Source organism: Aptenodytes patagonicus, chromosome 2 (genome assembly GCF_965638725.1).
Source record: "Aptenodytes patagonicus chromosome 2, bAptPat1.pri.cur, whole genome shotgun sequence".
NCBI lineage: Eukaryota > Metazoa > Chordata > Aves > Sphenisciformes > Spheniscidae > Aptenodytes > Aptenodytes patagonicus.
This window is the reverse complement of record NC_134950.1, coordinates 158392879-158414856: the sequence shown is the minus strand read 5'-3', so window position 1 is coordinate 158414856 and position 21978 is coordinate 158392879. Positions and strand designations below refer to the sequence as shown.

At 42.3% G+C, this 21978-nt stretch overlaps 1 protein-coding gene across 1 annotated transcript; it reads right to left on the bottom strand.

Annotated features, from left to right (window-relative positions):
• Positions 1-5669: 5669 nt before the first annotated feature.
• On the bottom strand, positions 5670-14675 carry KLF6 (KLF transcription factor 6). The gene is made up of 4 exons (XM_076331872.1): positions 14205-14675; positions 10767-11340; positions 8949-9072; positions 5670-8520 (listed from the first exon to the last, which is right to left on the bottom strand). The coding sequence occupies exons 1-4, from the start codon at positions 14304-14306 to the stop codon at positions 8469-8471; spliced, it is 852 nt and encodes a 283-aa protein (XP_076187987.1). The 5' UTR covers positions 14307-14675; the 3' UTR covers positions 5670-8468.
• Positions 14676-21978: the final 7303 nt, after the last annotated feature.

Below are 21978 nucleotides of genomic sequence, written 5' to 3'. Positions count from 1 at the left end.
AGATTTCACCTGCAGTGCCTTGTTATACAGATCCACTGTGGCGTTCAATGCCTCTCTCTTCTGCTTGATTAAAGATAATAAGGGACAAGTCACTGACAACCCTTTGAGGCAGGGTGGTTTCTGGAGATAACTAGGGGATGGATTGGTATCATAATATTTATATTTAGGATTTGATTAGTTTTTGCTTTATAATTCTAGCGATATTTTTAGTTCAGCTTAGTGAGCATTTGAGCAACCCTCTCTCCAGTGACCAGTCTAATACCTCCAAAACCCCACAAGGGGCTGTTGGGACACTAAAGACCATCAATCCTTATGAATAATGCATCTATTTCCTACTGAGGCTTAAATCCCATTAATACTATAACATTATTACATCTCTTATTTACTCTTTTCTATCTGTGGGTTTAAAGATTAATTCTTAACATTTTTTTCAAATTAAGAAGAAATCTCAGTAGGTCCAAAGCATTTCACATAGAATATACCAAAGTTATTGCCAGAAGAAGGTTGTTAGAAATAGAAAACAAAATCATGATATGATAAGAAATATCCCAATCATGTGAGACAGGGATGGGCATTACAAGGTCCCACCTAAAAATGTTCACTGAAATGCATTGAAACCCGGTGTTCTGCATGATGATTTCTCATCCTGGTGTCCAGAGTGGGTCCATCTGTGACAGGCAGACGGGACTGAATGGAATTATGGTAAAATATCAGCAGCCTTATCTGTCTGAGCAGGAAAAGGAAAACCACTGAGATCATCAGAACCGTTTGCAAAACTACTTTCTCTCTCTTTGGATGCAGGTAATTCCAAATGTGCCGTGGTCTAATTAGGCAGAACCTGGATGGAAGAGCCTCTCTCCCTGTAGGTTCACCACTGTAAGATCTCAGCCTCCTCTGCATGTCTGACTACTACTGCTAATTCTTCTACTGCTGATGAATAATTAATTACAGTGAGGATCTATTAAAATCCAGTTGCCCTCAATGTCCTCTTCATAGTTAACAAAAACAAATAAAGGAAAACCCAGAAGACTGAGTAACTTGCCTAGCGAAGCTTGGAAATGAACAATAGTCTTTGACTATCACTGCATGTTCAAAGATAAATCTTATAAATGAAATAACATACAGTAAGGTGAAGTACATAAAATTCAGAAAAATACAGCTTTGCATGCATAACTAGATTTTTGATATATTCAGTATCAAATCCAAGAGGTAGCATGTTACAGGAAAAATATATTACTGTATCCAGTGCAGATCTGCTGCCTTCCTGAATTATTACCAAGGTGTTCGTTATGTTACAGAATTCAGCAAATACATTGCCTTCCCCAGCCCCATTAGATAATTTGCCTTTGTCCAGAACTGACCACACACTCTGCTTCTGAAATGCACAGAGGCAATAAAAGAATATGGAAGTTTAGCAAGTGAGGCACTGAGGGACTAATATTCAGCAACGCTAATTCCAGCTAAATTTATATTGTATTGAAAGAAAGTGCTGTTAAAGAACAGCTTGGCTTACATCAAGACATGTGGTTACCAGATTACTTTCTATCTCCGCTCAAAAACATTTAGAGAATTTCTCATTAAAATTATTTAAAGTGAAACAAGTCAAATAAATCTACTTAAGCGTGTTGTTGCATTGCCTCATTTGTGCTGAAAAAATGTGGCTTGTTTTTTACATTCTATTTTAACTGTACATATGAGGCTTTACTCGCCCATTAACAAAATACATCACCTCCCAATTGCTTTCTATACCTCCTTAAATGTTAAACATAAACACATATACCATCTGTTTCCTATCATGACACCAATCCAAAATGGCTGCACTAGACACCTCCGCATAATAGATCATCTTAAAACACCTTAGCGGTTTTGCTTTATGGAGTTATTTTTCCTGTGACAAATTATAAACCTATATTTCAAGAACACGACCAATCTGTAACCGCAATTGCAAATTCTGGATAGTTTCTCTTTATTTTAACAAAATGTGCTGGCTTGTATCTGATGCAGCAGTTTTTTTAAAGCCATAGGCCACCTTTGTTGCTATGGTATCCTACAAATCCAGTTAATTTCTTCAGTTAATAATTTCTCAGCTAATAATTTGTGAAGCATTCAGATTGAAAACATTACAGTTCAATATAGTCACTGCTATAACTTACAAAATTATTATGTAGCTGTTGTGTAACTGAAACTGCAGAACAAATTACAAGGTTTATCATCAGTCTGCAATCAAAAATAAATTTCAGAAAAAAAGCACATTTCTGTTAAAAAAAAAACAGTTTTGCAATGCTTGCACTTGTAAACTCCAGCTATCAAATGTTCAATGGGAAATGGACAAAATATAGTCATAAATGTCATTGAATGAAAATTTGCTTCTGAATGGATTTCAAATGTACTTCCTCCTCAGGTTCAGCGCTATGAAAAAATGACTGTGTCTGGAGCAAGTTGAATTCAGTGAGGAATTTCTCCTTGACTTAAATGAGCTTTTGACCAAGGCCTCACAATATTAATGCATGAACCTGCAAACCCTTATTTCCCAGGGTAGCTCCAATGTATCCTAGACTGATTAAACCCCTGTAGACCTATGTGCAAAAGCAATACTCCGTCTGCTCATTCTCCCTTATATGTAAGAGCTCAAATGGTTATGAGACGGTATTGCTACAGGTTTGATCAAAAATAAATGCCATATATCTAGGGACCATGAATAAGGGATGAAACAGCCAGTGTAGATGTAAAAGAGCTAAAGGGAAAAAAATAAAGATACTATTGCCTTGGACTGTATAATCTCAGCAGAGTTTCTTGCCATGTCAGAGGCTTTATTTCAGAAGTACCTGTTAATGCCTCTTGGCTGCATGATCCCATGGGATGAAGGAAAAGCAGGCAGACTTCTGTGGGGGTACGAGCTGCTCGGTAACCTCTTGTCACCAGAAATAAAGAACTGGAGTATTGGTGTTGTTGCCCACTCTATAAACCAGTGCTACCTGAGGAAACAAAGCTGGAAAAGCTTGAGAAAGAAGTATTGCAGAGGTTTCCTATCATCCGAGCCATTTTGTCTCCAAGGAATTTTTGAAAAATGGAGGAACAGGGAGGAAATACAGGTCCTTTTACGCTTTAAAAGGCAGAGAGGAAACCTTTACCTGTCCCCCACCTGCTCTTACGCAGTTAGAGCTCCCCTTACTGTTTCAGTCTACCTTAACTCCTCTCTCCAGACAAGGCTAAGGAGACCTCCAATGGATGGACCATGGAGCTTTCCTCTTATTAAAGGTTGTCTCTCCCTGTCGTGTGAATGTGTAAGATCATGTACTCCTTTGGTGCTGCATAAATAACACTCAGCTACTTTTTGAAACAATCACCATAGTGTTTTTCCTTCTCCTTGTTTGTAATTTTCCTGCTGCTATTTGTGCGATTTACAGAGGTTGTTTTTATTCCTCAGAGCTTTCAGTGCAATTAAAGAAAATAAAGAGCAGATGCCCAAGTAGTTGAGAAGAATGGAAGAGCTAAAAGACGGACACAAAGGCAGAGGTACCATGAACAACTCCTAAAGAGGAAAGAATAAAATACAGCTTGTCTTCAGCATGCTCTAACAGGCACAATTCTAGATTCAGTTTGTGACAAATCGTAATATGGTTTAGGGGGGAGAGAGACAAGTAGCTTCTAAACAATATGAACATCCAATTTTAAAAAATAGCAACCACTTGTCTATTGTGAACTTCAAAGTTATGCTGTATTTATAATACACAGTTGTTCAAGTAAGTTGGTAAACTGTGATACACCCTACTTGCACTGACCACTTGTATGCCAGGATTTTTCACACCCAAGAGGAAAAAAAAAAACAACACCCAAACAAGTTCTGTTTTGGGATTTTGACTGTTTCATCTTGACCTTTGCATGCACATACGTGTGCCTAAGTGCACAAACATGCCATATCTAACCTTTGCAGCAAGAAGCTAACATGTTGACTTGCAGGCTCTGTCCTCGTTTTCACCCTGGTAACCTCAGTTGAAGTTGTTGGAACTTGCTGAGGCTACTAATCCGGGTCCATACCTAAGCCATCTGACTTCTTCACCCTCAAATTCACATCCCTTCCCATCTACTCTGCATTTCAAAATATGGAATTAAGCAAGCCTGCAGTAGATTTGCATGTTGAAATGGCCTAACCCTGAAACGGCTATTGCTTTCTGCTTTGTAGTTTCCTCGTTGCCCAATAGCTCTGTCACTAGCCTTTTTTTTCCTGAACACTGCTGTTTTTTCAGTGCAATCTCTCTGAGAAAAAAAAGGGGGTGGGATCTCAGTAACATCCTTAATAATGGAGTTATCAGGCCTTTTTCTTTTAGAAGGTACAGTAAGACATAGCCCTAGATGACACACACTCAATAAACAGGCAAAAATTTGCCAATCCTTTTTCTGTATTACACACCCATTGAACATTTTGGGTGGAGAACCTCCAAGGTCAAGCTCAGTTCTTTAAAAATATTTCCATTTCTATGTTGTATACAGATGAGGAGGCAAAATGTCACAATCTGTAAACCTCGGTAGCCTTTTCTATTTCTACTGCAACTGTAACTAAGTTTCCCAGAAGACATCTGTGTTTCATTGTGTGAGATATTGTACCAGTGGTAAAATTCAATATATCCCTCTCATTGCAAATCACGAATTTGCTTAAGTTGCCATTTCTTCTTTGCCTATACGGAGGCGTATTATCTACTTACTAGCGCACTGCAGGGCTAACTGAGGTAGGTGACAAGGGTCCCTCCTCCACACGACTTCTGTCTCAATCTGTATTTATTGATTCAGTTCTTTTCTGCATCATTTTTAGACCATTTCTCATCTAAAGCTATGAAACGTTCAATTACTGTGAACTGAATTCACATGTTCAAAGTCAGTTTCTCAGCATATAACTTTGCGATTTCTGCCAATGGTTTTACTCCATGCTTAAGGGATTTTTAACAGCAGCATGAGTGAAGCAGAAGCCATAAGGCAACATTAAACAAGTTCTGCATGTGTCCCAAGCCAGCGTACATGCCAGGCATGCTTTGAAGAGCCATTGCTCTGAAAAAATGCAGTTCAGAGAGGCTTGTGTTTAGCTGGTTGAAGGTCATCACCAGCATGTGGGTCAGGTCAGCCCTACAGCACTCAGACCTGTGCATCTGGGGCAGGCAGATCTCACGTGGTTCCTTCCCTGCATTCCTTCCCACAACTGCACCTTCAAGGTTTCAGGCTTGCTTCCCCATCGACCAGGCAGTTCAAAGGCCCACACTCTGCAGTAAAAGTTAAGGACAGGTGCCTCTAGTCCAGCCCTCACCTTTCCGTTTTTTTCCCTCACTTTAAATGCCCACTGAATCTCCTTTCCCACATGCAGAACTTGTCCTATGTGCATTTACCTCTCCAGAACAAACGATTTGGAATAAAGGTGCGGTCTTGCAGTAACAATCGCATTAACTATTTATTCTGCTAAGACAAAAGATGAGTCAACAACAGCTTTTCAGATATGGAAGAACTTTTAGTTTCTACTGCCAAAATTATTCTCCCATCAGGGCTTGTCTTCCACAAAGTGACCTGACCCAAAGGTGTTTGTACCTGCAACCAGGTGACTCAAGGCAAAGCGTCGACATAGTATTTGACATAGTTTGGCATGTAGGACATCAGAGAGAAGAAAGATGAAACCAGACACGTGATGCTGATAAGAATTTCTTTTTATGTTATTCCAATAAAAAATACATTCATACAGAAATATAACAATCTTGCAAAAAACAATTTCAAATAAAATCTTGTAAAACAAAATTTTTACAAAAATCTTACAAAGAGATTCTTTAGATAACAGGGTGCTTCAAAAACAAAAAAAGAAATTTCACTAATAGAAACTTTTTCTTCTTAAATTTCAAGCAAAAATGTTTTATTTTTTTTTATTTTTCAGCTTGATTGAGGCTCAGTTATCACCTGAACAAAATGTACTTGCTTATTAAGAAAATTACAGGCATTTGACATATGGCACACAGCCCCACCCCATCCACACAAGTCTAATGGTATTTCACAATTGAGACAAGCCAGTGCAAGTTTAATTTTTTTTGTTTGGGGTTGGGTTTTTTTTGTTTATTTTTGCTTTTGTTTACTTTCTTGTTTATAAGAATTATGGCTAAGCCAAGGACAATGCAAACAAGGAGTTAAAAACACAACAAAACCCAACCCTAAATAGAAATCCATTTTCTGGGAAATTTTGTTTGTTTTGGGGAAGAAAAAAAAAAGTGCATTTTCAGGCAATTTAAACCAAAAAAATGAAATGAGAATGATTTAAGCCTGTGTGTTCCTTAGAACCAGATCACTTGCATATACTTTTTTTTAAAACCACTTATCTACATACATTTCCAGGAAGATATACCAAAATATTCGCATAGTAAGCAAGACCAATAATAAATAGAAAAAGAAACCGGTCACATGTTTCATTGCATCAACTGTAGTGAACTGGTTTAAAAAAAAAATAAATACTGCTTTTGGACAGACTATTTCTACTCTAGGAAAAAACAGTCTTTATTTTAGCTTAACTATGTAAAATTAGAGCTCAACCACCACAACGACTAGCTCACTCACAGGTCCTCCAGTAAGCTGGAAGGCCAAAACCCAAGTGTACTTCATCTGCACACAGCTAATATTCTTTTAGCATGCCAATATTCGGTTCATATCATTCTTAAATGGCCACAGATACGCTATTCCAGACAACCTAATAACTACAAAACACAGTCAGCAGTCTGAGAAGGACTGAATGCCAACAAAGCCTTTAGCATACCATTAAGCTAAAGGTAAAGCCTCTAAAAATGCTAGATTTTAGTTAACTGTATCTTTCATTTCTTTGTCTCCTTAATGACCGTATTGCGGGAGGGGAGAGGGAATATTTTGATGGGCTGTGGCATTTTCTAGCTATGTGTTCTAATTTTTTTTCCTTTTAAAAAAAATATTTATATATTATCTATATATATACACACATACACAGACTGTACACACAAATATACATACACAATTATTTTTCTGCCCACTTTTAAAAAAAAAGTAATATAGTTTCTTTCTGTATGACCAACAGATAGCTAGATATATAGATGTGAAACTTGTGCCTTTTAAGCAAATACATCTTTTAATACTTCTGTATCTTTAATATGTATGAAAACTCGACATATTAAGTACAGTTGGGGTGTGTATATACACAGTTGTTGTGCAAGGTCAATATAAAAAAAGTCTCAAGGTGGCAGAACTGGTCAGGTATTCAATTGGCGTATGCATTATACTGTAACACAGTCAAATTGTCTAAGTTAAACAAATACTGTACTGACATGAATGACTTTTCTCTATATTTGTCTTTGTGAAGGAGGACCCTGGAAGTAACCTTTTTTTCCCCTCATATTATACATTTAATACAGTACAATGCCAGGTGAAAAGAGAGCCTTAATAAAGCATGCATCACCCATACCCCTGTATAAGACCCCCTACAAGAGAAGGTCACTTGCATAAGGCACCATTATTAAGGTCAACAGTGCATTAACAGCTAGAAAACCAGAAGTTAGTCCTCAAGGCATAAATAAGAGAAAAATTAGCTGCATGAGAAAAATCAGTTTCTAACCAATAGTGGTTTTATCCACCCAACAGAAAAAATTATTCTTGTTCCATACATTATGTAACATTAGACCAATTGTATTTTAGCTGCTCTTAACTGGAATCAAAACTGCAGTCCTGATTAAAGAATGGAAAAGCATATAGTTCCCCAGAACCATGCAATAACCTTTGTATTATAATGAAAAGTTATAGTTGTGTTACATTTGTAAATACACAGCTTATACAATGGATTACAAATGAGCTCTGTAGCAAGTAAAACAAGCTACTTGACACATTGCACGTTTAATAGCTGCACCAGACACCTAAAGCTCCTCTCACACAGGAACGGGGAGGTCCCCCATCTCCATTCTGGCATCCTGACTCTTTTTATTCCCCCCTTTCCCCTCTCCGTTTTCCCTCTAAAAAGGTGCAGACACCCCTCCCCCCACCCCTTGGAAATGATTGGTGGTCGTCCCATCTCACGAGATATTCCTCACATACAAGACATTCAGACTATTTTTTTTCTCTTACAGTTATAAAACAACCACAAGAAAAAAAATGTGCCTCAGCATACAGTCATCAAGAGATCCTCATCGCATACAGTCGCCCAATCATTAACATTCTCAGTGCACATGCTCACGGCAAAGGCTTAGGAGCCACTCAGAAGGTTAGATACCAGTGTATGAGTCCAGGAAACCCCAAACATCACGCACCGCGGTTGCTATGCCGTTTCTTACATGACTTATTAGCCCTCAAAAGACCTTCAAGGAAGTGAGGTCCTGGAGGCAACTGGGTAGGGTGCAAAATGGCATGCTTTGGCTGGAACACGCATCCCTCCGCTCAAGGCTCTTCAACCTTGACGCCTCTTAGCCCGCAGGATTCACCTCTTGACCCATTCAGAGGTGTCTCTTCATGTGAAGGGCCAGGTGGTCAGACCTGGAAAAACACCTGCAAGACAAGAGTCAGGTTGCGCATTAGCCCATGGTTGCTGGCACGCACGACGTGATACGCGTGGGTGAGGCACCCCCCCCTTGCTCTGCTGCTCCAAAACACGGCTGGTGGAGGAGGGATTTGGCATTCCCTGGACACACAGGAGCACTCGAGGTGCCTGTGGGCACCCAGGAGCTCTGCAGATGGGTGGTAACACTAGGGACTTCTCAATGCTCATCTGCAAAATCAGGCTACAAACCACATCCCAAAGATTAGTAAAGCGGAAGGGTTTTTTTTTTCCCCAGTCTAAATACACAATAATCCCTTAAAAATACCAGACGCAGTTGTGTTCCCAAATGATTCCTTCACAGGTGAAAAGCAGCCAAGACTCACTTTCAACAAGCATTAAAAATAACTATTTAAAAAGGTGCACTTCAGTCACATACCTGTCACAGTGACTACATTTAAAAGGCTTGGCACCAGTGTGCTTTCTGAAGTGTCTGGTTAATTCATCACTTCTTGCGAAACGCCACTCACACCCTTCCCATGAACATCTGTAAGGCTTTTCCCCTACAAAGAAAGCAGATTACACGTTAGTCATGACTTCATTCAAAGAAGGATAGGTGCTATCCCATTCGTTTTCTATGTAAACCTCCTCCACCCCCCAAAGACAGCCAATTTTATTTAACCTATCTGAATGCTTCAGAACACGTCGGCAAAGAAGGCTTGCAAAATTCATCCACATGATTCCTACTTAACTATTTTGCTGCAACAGCACATCAAATAATCTCATTCTTATTAAAAAAAAAAAGCGATTAAACAGGCTCACAGGAAACAAAGAAATCCAACCTTCTACCATTCCTGTTCATCTGTAATGGCAGGCTTACTCCCAAACAGGCATCATTCACCTCATAAAGGTGATTAAAGACAGCACAGCTAGGCTCCAAAATGCAATTAGGCTACTGTATTGCATCAAAGTCTTCTGTCACTCACTCATCTGCATAACATGCAACCTCCTTTCTGCTGAGCCACATATTCTTGGAAAAGCCTGCACGCCACTTTGAACACTGCTATTTCAGCATTCAAGAAATACCACTTCCATTCACAGGAACGTTCTCAGCCAGACAGCACCAGGACAACAGTTCTGCAATACTTCTGAGGCCGGCAGCTATTTATGTCTGCTCAACCACCACGGTTTCAGTGGAAGTTGTTCTTTCCTCTTGAAATAATCTTGTTTTATCTGACTTCTGCATGACAATGGGAGCATCCGAGCTTACTCAGACTTCCCATAAAAGCCACAAAATGCTGAGCTCATGAGTCAAAACAGGACCTTTTCCTTGAATGCTCTTTCCACATCTTGGGGGAAAAAAAAAACCAACAACATGTAGGTCTTTGGATTGGTACACCAAGAACGCCAGGCCAATTCCTCATGTTAAGCGATGACTATTGAGCCAAGGCGCAGCTCTACGTATCTAATTGCTGTCATAAAGAGATGTCAAATAATAATGCTTGAACAAGCAAATCAGCACGCTACTTCAACCATAAAATATTTATAACAGCCCTGAAGTGTCTATCTTCCTCACTTTCTTTCCCATAGTTCAGGTTCCATAACAATAAAATGCTGTTGCTCAGTATGTCGGGATGAAATTATACAGTAAATCATATATTTGTAAGTCCAATTAGGCAGATACGTTAGAAGGACTACAACACACTGTGGCTTTCCAAGATTTTTGCCGATAATGATGGCACACAAAACTGTTAAATGGTTTACAACTATAGCTATGCTTTATATAACCAAGGCCTTGGGATGTCTGATTGAATAGACCCGATGTAGACTGACCCACGAAAACAAGCTCTGACAGTATTTAGTGATCTGACCGACTTTTGGATATGACGTTCCGTTTTTCGCAAGAAAGTCTCAGCTTTAGAAATAAATGTCAACAAAGGTCTAGCATCTATTTTGGCTAGACCCTTGCTCCTGAAGACCGCATGCTGCTGCAGCTTCCCAACGATTGCCTATTTAGACGAGTGGCTCCTATTTGCTATGACAGTGGACTAATCTACCACCAACTGTCTCAGGTTCAGCTCGCTTACGAAGAGAACGAGGAAGTGATGTCATCCATGCTGGTAAGCCTCTACTACTACTACATCATCTCTCCAAACCTGGGCTCCCACCCAGTGATTGTGTAACCCTGTGACACCACCACCGTCAGGGGTATTCCCTATGGTACTTGCCAACTCTTAATAAGCATACAGTTACTAACCTGTATGAGTGCGCTGATGTGCTTTCAGATGTGAACTTTTGGTGTAAACTTTCCTGCAACCGTTAAAATGACACCTGTGAACACGCCTTCTGCCATCTGGCGAGGTGTCACCATTGGCGGGTGTACCTTTTTCTGCAGTCTTTCCAGCGGTACCGGTACGAATTTTCCCTGGTGAATGCAACTCACCCGGCGTACAATTCCATAGCTGGGAAGAAGGCTCCTTGCTCAGCTCAGGAGACGAAGGGGGAGTGGAAGTGACAGACGAACTCAAGTTTCCTGAACTGGCTAAAACATCACTTATAGGGTCAGAGGTAAACTTTGTCGTGGGTGAGAGCTCCTCAGAGCTGTCTGAAGATTCGCTGCTCACGTCAGAATTCAAACTGTTGGTCTCTAAGTTCTGACTAGTAAGATTGTCCTCTTTTGGGACACACGTGCTCTTCAGTTCAGATTCCTCCTTCTTCTCACGTGCCAGAATAATTTTGGTCCAGAGATCCTCTTGGCTATCAAATTTGATTTCGGAGGCAGAAACATAACAGGGTTCACTTTGAAGATACCGTTCCAGCTCCAAACATGTCTAGGTGAAAGAGAAGGAAGAAAAAAAGAGAAAAGTTACAAGCTTGCTTAAAAATAAACCCAATTGTATTTTACACTTCAAAAAGCACGCAGGAGTGTAATACGTTCGATTTGAGGTTCCTAGGTTCAAAACAAATTAAAGGCTCCTCCAGCCGTAACTAGGTGACTGTTACGATGAAAAGAAATCAGTTTTCGAGACCTGGGCAGGAGTTCAAACGCACAGCTGAAGGTGCAAGTCAGCTTTGGTTTCCAAAATAGCATTCTAATGAGTCAGTCAAATTATCATCACTCTCATCATAAAATCTGTGTTTTCAGTAGGCTGACGTTGAAAAGGACCATAAAGAACAACAACAAATAATTACACTTCACTCTTGTGCCTTGTCTAATTTCAAGTTGTTTTATATCTCTCTCACACAAACACGAGGCTGAAAGAACCCAGCCGAACACAATGTGCTCTGACACGCAGTTAAAACCCAAACGCTGTGTCAGAAAACAAAGCCACATTTCAGCATGGCTGCGGAGCTGCAGGTCCGTCTTCTGGGGACATCAATGGAGCAGCAGACATCCTCCCATTTCCTGTGCATGAGAACGCAGCACACTCGACTTTCAAAGAATGTCATTTCCAAGCGTACTGGCATGCATGCCACATAACTCCAACTGCTCCCGTGCGTGTTTGGAGGAACACGGGGAACTTCAACAACAGGGGAGAGGGGAGGAAAAAGTTCCAGAACAGAAATGTCCTATTCTATAGGATGCAAAACGGGAAATTACTCTGAAGTCCTGCTAGGAGTCCCACAATGAACAAGAACTTTATCTACTGGCCAAGAGTGCAACTGTATGAGTCATCTCTTTCTTTCACGCAATGCCAAAGGAGACTTCCTTTTAAAACCCTGACCATCTGCCAAGAAAGTACTCTGTTCAAATATACATGCAACAGTACATGGACAACTTCCCCCCCAGCCGCATTCCCCTCTACTCCATGAAACAAAACAAAACAAAAAATCAAAACCATCCTAAATGGGCGAAGCTGCGGTTTTCAATTTCAATTCACCCTGCTGACTTTCTAGCCATTTTCAGAGAACAAAAAAAAGGCTATGAACTGTTATGGCAACAAGCTGATGTTTTGGGATTATTCTTTCCAGTATAGGAAGTGATCCATATGGAAGCGTTACACAGAAAATGGGCACACCAAGTTTCCATACCAAACTCTACTTATTTTAGCAAGATCATCTCTTCCAAACCCGGTAGCAAAACCTGATCCCAAATGCCACACATTCCCCTCACAGGCCCTTCCCATCTGTCCAAGACCGGAGCTGCCATGGGAGCAGCCTCCTTTCTCCCCCAGCACCGCTCAAGTAAACTGGGTCACATGTTCTGGCCAGGCTGGGAGCGTGGGCAAAAATAGGGAAAAAAACCGAAAACCAAACAGCCCCGAAACCAAACCCACCGGTGCACACAATATTTATGCATTTGTCTATAATTAGGTGAGTGGTTTGCAATGCACGTTAAAAACAAAAAAGGTTTCGACAGGGACAACACAATAGTGTATTGATTTTCCATGAAAACAGGTAAAAAAACATTTATTAAGATCTTGTTAAACTTTCATATTCCCAGCTAATTTAAATTCCTCATTAGGTAATTAGTAATGGGGACCAGAGTGAAGCTCTCTGCGAGTTTAAATGCCTCTGAAGGCTACTGGGAACGAGGGCTGGCCCTTCGCCAAAAACCCAAATGCCTGAAGGAAACTACTTAGCTCCATTTCAATCACGTACCATGAAGCTGCCTCTTTGAAAGGGGAAAGGGGGGGGGGGGGGGGGGGGGGGGAAAGGCATTGCATACAATTAGCAAGCATGTGAAGGTTGTAATACTTTGCATCGCAACCTTCTCGGAAAGGCTTCTTCGTCCTCCTGAAAAGCCAGCAGGTACCTGGACCGGTCAGCGGGCTGAGCAGCGCCCGGCTGGGGAGCGGGGCCAGCGGCCCCGGCCCCCCGGGTAACGCAAAAATGTCAGCGGCGACCGCAGCTCCTGCCGTCCCGTTGTTTGGATCAAAAGGGGGGGGGGGGGGGGGGGGGGGGGGGGAAGGAAAAAAAAGGCAAAATAAAGCGCAACAGAATATGTCCATTAAAGGGAAGGAGCCTTCGTTCTTCCTCCTTCCCGACCAAGGCAATTAGCACAAGGGGATCGCTGTCATATGACTGACAACTCGGGGACTCTGCAAAGCGCCCTGCGCTGGGCAACGGCTACGTTATGTACATACACATACATGCACACACGTAGATATGTGTACGTAGGTGTACATACTCTCCTGCGGGGTTTTTTCCCCCGTCATCGCCAGGAAAAAGAATAAAAATAATAATTAAAAAAACCCCAAAACACAGCAAGGGCAGAAAAGCAGCCCTTGGCCACGGCAGGGAGCGCGGGTGACAAGACCCAGCTGTGGAGTTTGGACCCGGTACAAGCGCAAAACTTTTGCCAGGACTCGGTGTGGAGCAGGCGGGAGCGGAGCGCCGGGCTCCGCGCCGCTGCGGGAGCGGGGAGCGGAGCGGAGCGGCGGGGCCCGCCGCCGGGCTGACAGCCGCTCGCACGCAGGGCCGGGCGGTAAGCAAGGAGAGGAGGAGATGCGCAGCTCCTTACGTTCACCTCGGGACTCTTCCCCGCAAAAAAAGCCGTCTTACTTAAAACCGAAACACCTGCTTCAAAACATCTCCACGCATTTGTGCTTAATTCTCCCCAAACTCGTTGCTGACACTTGGGCTTTTTTTTTTTTTTTGGCTTTTTTTTTTTTTTAAATCCGCTCATCCTTTAATACGGCTTAAAAAAAAAAACCCCGACAACAACAACAACAACATCGACATCCTCGTTTACCTGTTGCCAATATTCCTCCAGGGACGGCAAGGCCGAGAAGTAACCCGTGTCGTGCACAATCTGGAGTTCCTGGAAGATGCTGCACATTGGGAGAACATCCATGTCTCAAGTTGCAACAACAAAGTCAGTGCTGGTTACCAAAAATACAGACGCCTCCTTTATGTGCAGGGGTTGAGGGGTGTGTGCGGGGGGGTGTCAAACCTCTGCTCTCAGTTTCCAAGCCCCCCCCCTTCCTCCAGAGAAGAAAAAAAAAAAAAAAATAGCTGTATGTATACAGATATATATTAATTCCTTGAGGAGCTTAGGGAGGAAAAAAGACCCAAAGTTTCATGCAAAGTTTAATTGCACAGCAAGGCAGGACGTCTCCCGAGGCGGCCGCGGCGGCTCTCCCCTCCCGCGGCCGGCGGAGGACACTTGCGCAGGAGCGGACCCAATATTTGCAAACACGGCGCTGACTGCGAATGTAACCCCCTGCAAAACTTCCCTATTCAAAGCTCTGCCCGGCCGCGCCGCCGCCCCCGCCCCCCGCGCCCTCCCCCGCCCCGCGTGATCCCATTACGCCGCCTGCCGCCGCGGCCCAATCTCCGCCACGCACTCCGCGCCCCGCGTGCCAATGATGTCAGAGCCGCCCAATCGCCGCGCGGCAGGCATCGCGGCTCCTCCTGGCGTGACCGAGCCTGGCCGTGACGGCTCCCGCCATTGGCCCGATTCGAAATTCGCCCCCTCCTGATTGGCGAGCTCGGCGGCAGGCTATTTTTAGCAGGGTATATAAAGCGGGGAAGCGGCCGCTTTTTCGGAAGGGGAGGTGTGCGCTCGCGAGGCGGCCGCGCGCGAGGGAGCCGCGCGGGGGAGGGGAGCGCAGCGCAGCGGAGCAGGCGGCCGCGCGCTGCGCTGCCGGCGGCGGGCGCGGAGGGCGCTGCGGAGCCGCCCGCGCCGTGAGGCGGCCGCGGCCGAGGCCGATGTGAGGGGGGCGGAGGGGCCCGCGGCGCTGGGCCCGCCCGCAGGGCGCCGCTGGCGCGGGGAGCCGTGGTTGCCTGGCAGTCCTCGGGCCCCGTGCCCGGCCGGGCCCTCGGCGGTGTGGGGGTACCCTGTCTCACCGGGGGGGGTAAGCGTGAACCCCCCATGGCACCTTCCCCACGAGGGTTCAAGGCAAAATCCGCATACTCCACAGTCTCCGGGGTTGTGCTTTCCCAGTGAGCAGGAGGGCTAGAAAGTTGCTTTCTTTCCTTTATCCCCCAAGGGAGAGCCGAGGCCCTCTGACCCTTCGATGGGGGGAGCTGGATCTCAAAGGAGAACTGGGTGATCATCATCATGGGGCTCTGCATAGAGATCTTCCCTCCCTGGGCTGAGGCCACACAGCTACCCTGGGGATGGGCACCACGGCGGGCACGCTGCTGGCCTGCACCATCGGACAGTGCTTCTCCAGGAAAAGCTCGTTCTTTGGTGCCCGCTTCCACCTAAGCACAGATACGTATCTGCGTGTCGGTATCTGAGCACCAGCTTTTTAAGAGTAGACCTGTCAATGATACAGATGTCTTAATATAATTGAAGAAAATGTGGTTGGTTGTTAGCTTTCCAAAGGAGTGTCCAGCACATGGAACAAACACTCCTAATGTGTTTCTTTTATTAAAGGACTTCTAATTTTCCGCTGATGTTTCCATCATAATCTCTACTCTGTTATTTCCATTTCCCCGCTTTTCTCTGTATCTGTTGCTAGTCGCCTACAGATGGTAACTAGAGTATTTAATGTTTGTTTCTTCTGCCTGCTGTCTTCTGTGAGCTAGTGATCACAGGTGTAAAAATGTCAGTCTAACTTTCCATCCCCTAGCCCCTCATAAACTATTAATATGGCGATTCCATAAACAAAGAACTGGTGTTCATGGTTGAGTTTTCCTGTGTCTATGAAAAAGAAGCCTAAGGTCAATTAGAGCATTATTTTATGTTTAGAAAAACAAGCCAATGCTGAAGACTCGAAACATCTAAATCCAGAGCACTAAGCTCGCTTGGTTTAGTCAGTAATTCTTCACTTGGCTTCACGTGGCCAAGCACATGAATATATGTCCAAAATTGCCTTGCAGACAACAGATAGAGACAAACCTGTTTGTACTACTTGTGGCCAAAACTAGATTCTCCGAAGAAAAGTGCAGAAGAAAAGAAAAAAAAAAAAAAAAGCCCTCTTAAGTAGATGAATTATACACCTTACTTGAGCTTACTTTTAATTCTATAGAGTTAAATAATTTGTGCCCTGAAACGCGGTGTGGGCTCCAGTCGAATATAACCTGGTAACATAAGTCTGGAAATCCTCAGTGTTTGTTTAACTGGCCCGCTCCCTCTTTGGAGAAGATTTTATTTTCAAACATAGTGACAGTGAATGCAACTGTCCACTCTTTCTATTTTACACTTGCCTCTTTTTAGCTGTGTTTCATGTAAGAGAGATCTGGGCTTGTCAGAGACTGGATGAGATTTGCTGTGCCTGTGTGGAGTTTGAAGCATAAGGATCTCATTTTGTACGGTTATCTTCAGATGGGCAGTATCTCCCAGTGAAGGGCAACTGGGGATCGCAGATGTAAATTGACGGAGATGCAATATTAAAAAGAAAGGTCCTCTAATAAAATGCATTTTTAGTTGACAAGTAAGGTTTTTTGCGCTTCTGCCAGTCTGTGATTGGTTGAGCGGGATGAAGATTATTGCTGTAGGAAAAAAATAAACCAAATCAAAGAAAAGCGTGGCACAGATGTGACTACGGTGCAGTAAAAGCTGTTTAAGTTATATCCTGATTAAATGTTGGCTTTGATTAGGCCACTGTCAATGGGCATTTAAAAGAAAATTAACATAAGTGTCACTGGATGTGTTAGTTCTAGGTTACAACTGTATTAACAAATTTTAATCTTAAGTAACAAAAAGCATCATTAGAACTAAAGGTCAGTCCCAGATAAGAAAGAACGGGTAAGGCTGTAGAGTGAAGTAAACAGACAGTGGTTTTACCTGGTATATTTTTAATCAGGAATTAAAATGAAATGGTGAGTCAATAACACGCTGTGGTTTCGGAGACTGTTCCATGGAACGCAAGCTGAAGGGAAACTACTTGCGCTAATAGCAGCCAGGTGGAACGAAGGGATGGCATGTGAGTTGAAAGGAATTTATTGTAGTCTATGGAGGATAATAAACATTAGGACAAATTTTAATAGGCCCCAAAATGACAGAAAATGAAAGAATGAACTAGTGGAGATACTTGAAGATATAATTTAGTCCCTAATGACTTTCTTCAAGCTATACATAGTAGTAGAGTTTCAAATATCCATTTCATACCACTGGGATTTTTTGAATCATGCGCCAGGGTGGAATTTACCTTGAAAACCTTAAATGAAAACATGTTCTAACTTAAAAAAAAACCAAACCAAAATCAGTCAGTCCCTTGGGACTACACCACTTTATTTAGATGTGCCAGCCAGAGACAGAGACTACCTGATGTAGAGCAGAGGCCTCTTCATTTATGGTAGTGGTGAAGGATGCCGAAGCATGTGTACCGAATGGGCAGTGCTAATGGTTAGGGAAGGAATACAGCTATTGAGTTCCCTGGATAAATTTCTTGTGACTGCCGTGCAGCTAATTCAGCATGTATGCCCTTGATTATGTAGAGGTAGTCACAGATTTACTTCCTATCCTGTAAATGTTTGGTGTGTTTTTAACTCTGTATGATCTAGGTCATTTATAAAAGTAGCAAAAATTAGTACAAATTATATATGATTACTCCAAATGTTGGTGCTCTGCCTGCGGAGTTGCACAACAGCTTTTAAGTAGGACTGTCCACAATTTAGGATAATCGGCCAATTTACCCCTTTAAGGCTGCTGATTTACAAATATGTGCAGAGAAAAAAGCCCTGTGTGCTTTAATTTTTTTTTGGTTCATTAATTTTAATAAGGTTCTGTCTGAAAAGCTGTATTGCCACATTAAATGCCCCACCACTTCTCCGTAGTAACCGCTTTCGTCAGGGATGGTGGACTGTTCCTGGAAAATCTGCTCTCCAGCGTAGCGGGCGACAGACGGTGTTTTCCAGGTGGGCTGAGCTCCACATGAGGCAGGGGGAGCACCTGTTCTGTTCTTAGAATATTCATGCATTTTTAGAGGACACATTAACTTGCTCTGCACTGTATTCAGTGCTGAGAGTAAGAAAAGGAGAAAACCTCCTTAAAATGGTTCACGTACGGCCAGATGCAGGGAGGTTAGATGAAATGGGCAGGAATCAATAGCTTGTGGTTTGATTAGGATAAATGGACTTTATTTGGGGAAAAAGAGAGAGAGTTTCAAGTGCATGAAAGCATTGTCGGTTAGCAGAGAACACTACTTGAAATGATCTGCTTCCGAGGTGGTAAGTTGCTAAATTGAAAACTAGCATGCAATGTGATCCTGCCACAGATAAAGTAAATGCTCTTTGAGGATATATAAATAGAACTGTTATGAGTAGGTAAGCAAGTGGGGTGATTCCTGATCTGTCACTCTGGCAGAATTAGAGAATTACATTTCAGACCATAAGCTAGCCTAAGACAGAGTGGAAAGTAAAAGGATTAAGAAAGAAATAATGACAAAAATACAGTAAGGAAGAATTTAGGTCAATATGACCTGGACTTGTTCAGCAGACACAGAAAACAGTTAGGAGAGGTGATGTGTTGCCCTACAAATACTGGTAAACAATTAGCCAGAATGGAGGGAAAAAATTATTGTCATTAGCTAATGTGAACAGAACATGAACCAATGACCCACAACTGAGTTAGAGAGAGGTGTTGTGGTTTTTTTTTCCATTTTGTTTTGTTTTTTCACTCTTCAGACCAAGCACAGAGCTATGTAATTTCTACAGTTTACCTGTTACGGAGCCTTGGAGTTCATGCCTTTAAGCTCCTGTTTTCACTTTGATACTCCTAGACGTGCCTAAACAGTCAATGAGAAGGTAGCGTTCTGGGAACCGGACTGTGATCCCCATCTGCACCCAGAAACAGCATTAGAACAAAAGGTATCGACAGACAATCCTTTTTCGGGCAGAGGTAGCGTAGAATGTCTTCCTTAAGTTTGCGTAGCCTCACCTTGAAAGCAATTACATTTTCCATTTCCGTAACTGGCACTGGAAAGGTGATTCTGTCCCTCGGCACTGTAATTATGAGTGACAGTCCTCTAATTCCCAGCCTATTTGCAACCAGTTTATTATACCTGTTTCCTCATGTGCTGGTGTTGTCTTTCTGCTTTAAATAGGTCTTTTTCCTCCCTGATGCTTAGCTGCTGGACATATTTATGAACAAAACATATATTCACTTTCAGCTTTTTCTTGGGTGACTGTATTAGCAAAACAGTAGACCTTACTTCCACAAGAGGCTCAGTTGAACAGTCTGCTTAATAGTACACAAGAGTATTAGTAGTAATAAGTCCTAATTGAATAGGTATTTCATGGTTTCTAATATAGCAAATATCACTGAAGTATTTAAAAGCACTTGTCCTATACAGGGTAAATAAAAATTGGACTTCAAAAAGTTAACAGTTTTCAATTTTATGGTATCTGAACTTTAGGATGACTACTTCTCTAGCAGTGCATAAAATCTTCCATGATTTAGAAGACCTGAATTTCTATTCTTTAAAAAAAAAAAAAAAAAAAAAAAAAAAGTGGCCTTCCAAACCTTTCTTTCTACATACGAGTAATAAATGAAAAGAAAAGCACACTTTCTTTGCAAAGTGTCTTTAGGAAAGATGGGTTTTAGGCTAAGCGTCCTCATAAGAAGTAGCAAATATGAGCAACTGGGACTTGTCTGATGCCAAGTTACTTGGCTGCTTTTAGGAAGTTTACTGACTGCTTCCCCAGGTGGAGGAGCAGAAATTGCTATGATTAATGGTGAAAAAAGCAGCTTGAGCTAAGAGAAAAAAAAAGAAACCAAACCTGTGTCGCTGGGCATTTTATAATTTTCATATGACCATTTCTTCCTTTTTGCCATTGCTAATTAGTGACCATTATTTAACAGTGCATTGAGCTGGGAAACTTAATGCAGACCTATTTTGGAAACTGTGAGAAAAGGAACCCAACATGAACCAATCATTCTGCGGAGCAAGAGACTGGAGGACTAATGATTGTTAGAAATAGCTGGACCGTCTCACTAGCTGCTTGTGAGGCTTAGTAAAAGTATACAGAATTAGATTGTAACGGCGAACTTTCAAAGAAGAATGCAAAGAAGTATTTCTAAGCGGTGATGCCAATTAGACATAGGGCTGGCTCGCTTGGAGTGGTTGTGAAACTGCCTTTTCTGGGAATTAGTCACGGCAAGACTAGACAAGGAGTTGTGTGGAAGCCTCAGCCAAGAATGGCAGACCTTTGCTTGGAATGAACTACATGGCCCAGGATATCTTTTCTAACTCGTAACATCTCTGCTCTGACTTTGTGAAGTGCATTATGTGGGTTGTAAGTTTTGTAAAGGGTTTCTCTCTCATGTCACAGTACCCCTTTCTGTGGTGCATGGGAGGAAAAAAACCCGCCTAACTGTTGCTGTAACAATAGGGAGCTTTCCTATTAACGGGGCATGGGATGAACCTTCGGCCCTTGCAACTTGACTTGTTTGTTTGGTGCCATGGCACAGGAGAGCGATCTAACTGTGTCTCGTTACGAGAAGTGGGAGTCAGTGCTGATATCACACACGCACACACACACACCCAATTCACATAAGCTGCAGAATTAGATGCAGTATCTGATTTACATATGGCCATACATACGTATTCGAGAGCAAAATGAACTGTGGCCTTCTTTGGGACACAAGGAAATAAACATAGTCATTAAAGAGTCAGCACCGTTACCACATAGTGAACCTTTACTCACTGTTCCCACCTATTGTTATTTGAAATACCCCATTTCCTGTTTTCAGTAACTGTTGCCAATGGGCAGGATTCAGATCTCATTCACATCAGTGTAACTCTGGTAGCTTCGGAAGATCAGCAGGGAAAAGGAAGTGAAAAGCAAGTGACTGTGATGAAGTAATCCTGAGTTTCCACTGAAGTGCTCCGGGTTTAGTCCCAGTCGGTGTCAGAACTCAGCCTGGTGCATGGGAAATCGGGGAAATTACTGTTTGCTGTGTAAGCCCCAAGGCAGACCCCATCAATATACTCACATTATTGTCATTACTGCTATCGTGCGCTAGGATGATAGCAATAATAAAATAAGGATATTTACTCTGTAGGTATCTGAGATGAATGGGTATATATATACATATATACACACATAATAACTAGTTACTTGTTGATTCATGGAAGCTTCTTGGATCCTCACTATGAGACTGCAAAGTTGTAAGAAATATATAGATGACTGTGTAAAAAGAGTATTTTTCCTGAGAGTTTATATTCCAGTCTGGTGAGAAAAAAAAACAACAAAAAAACAGCCTTTGTTCAAAGTGCGGCAGAAAGAATTTATTAGCTGAATGCTATAATGAGGAAACAGAAACACAGAGGTAATTGGAGGATCAGACCCACAAAGATACCTCTCAACTCTCAGTCATCTTTCTCTGCAGGAAAATTTATTGGAAATGTAAATGCCTATAAAGCATTGTGAATCCTTGGCTAGTATTATCTCTGGGTCTCAGTTCCCTAACTATACAAAAAGGATACTACTTCCTTTCTTCAGCCTATGCCAAATGTAAGCTTTGGCCCAAAATCACAAAGAGAGATTATGGCAGAGCCAAGAAATGAACTCAGATCTTTTGAGTCTTAATCCAAGCTTGTTATCATAAGCTCATCTTTCATTTGCTTTTG

Excerpts from the sequence above, each read along its gene's own strand:
- KLF6 (XM_076331872.1), bottom strand. The coding sequence starts at position 14,306 with ATGGATGTTCTCCCAATGTGCAGCATCTTCCAGGAACTCCAGATTGTG. Across the intron at positions 9,073-10,766 it reads ACATCAGCGCACTCATACAG|GGGAAAAGCCTTACAGATGT; the intron begins GTTAGTAACTGT and ends CTTTCTTTGTAG. Across the intron at positions 8,521-8,948 it reads AAATGTAGTCACTGTGACAG|GTGTTTTTCCAGGTCTGACC; the intron begins GTATGTGACTGA and ends CTTGTCTTGCAG.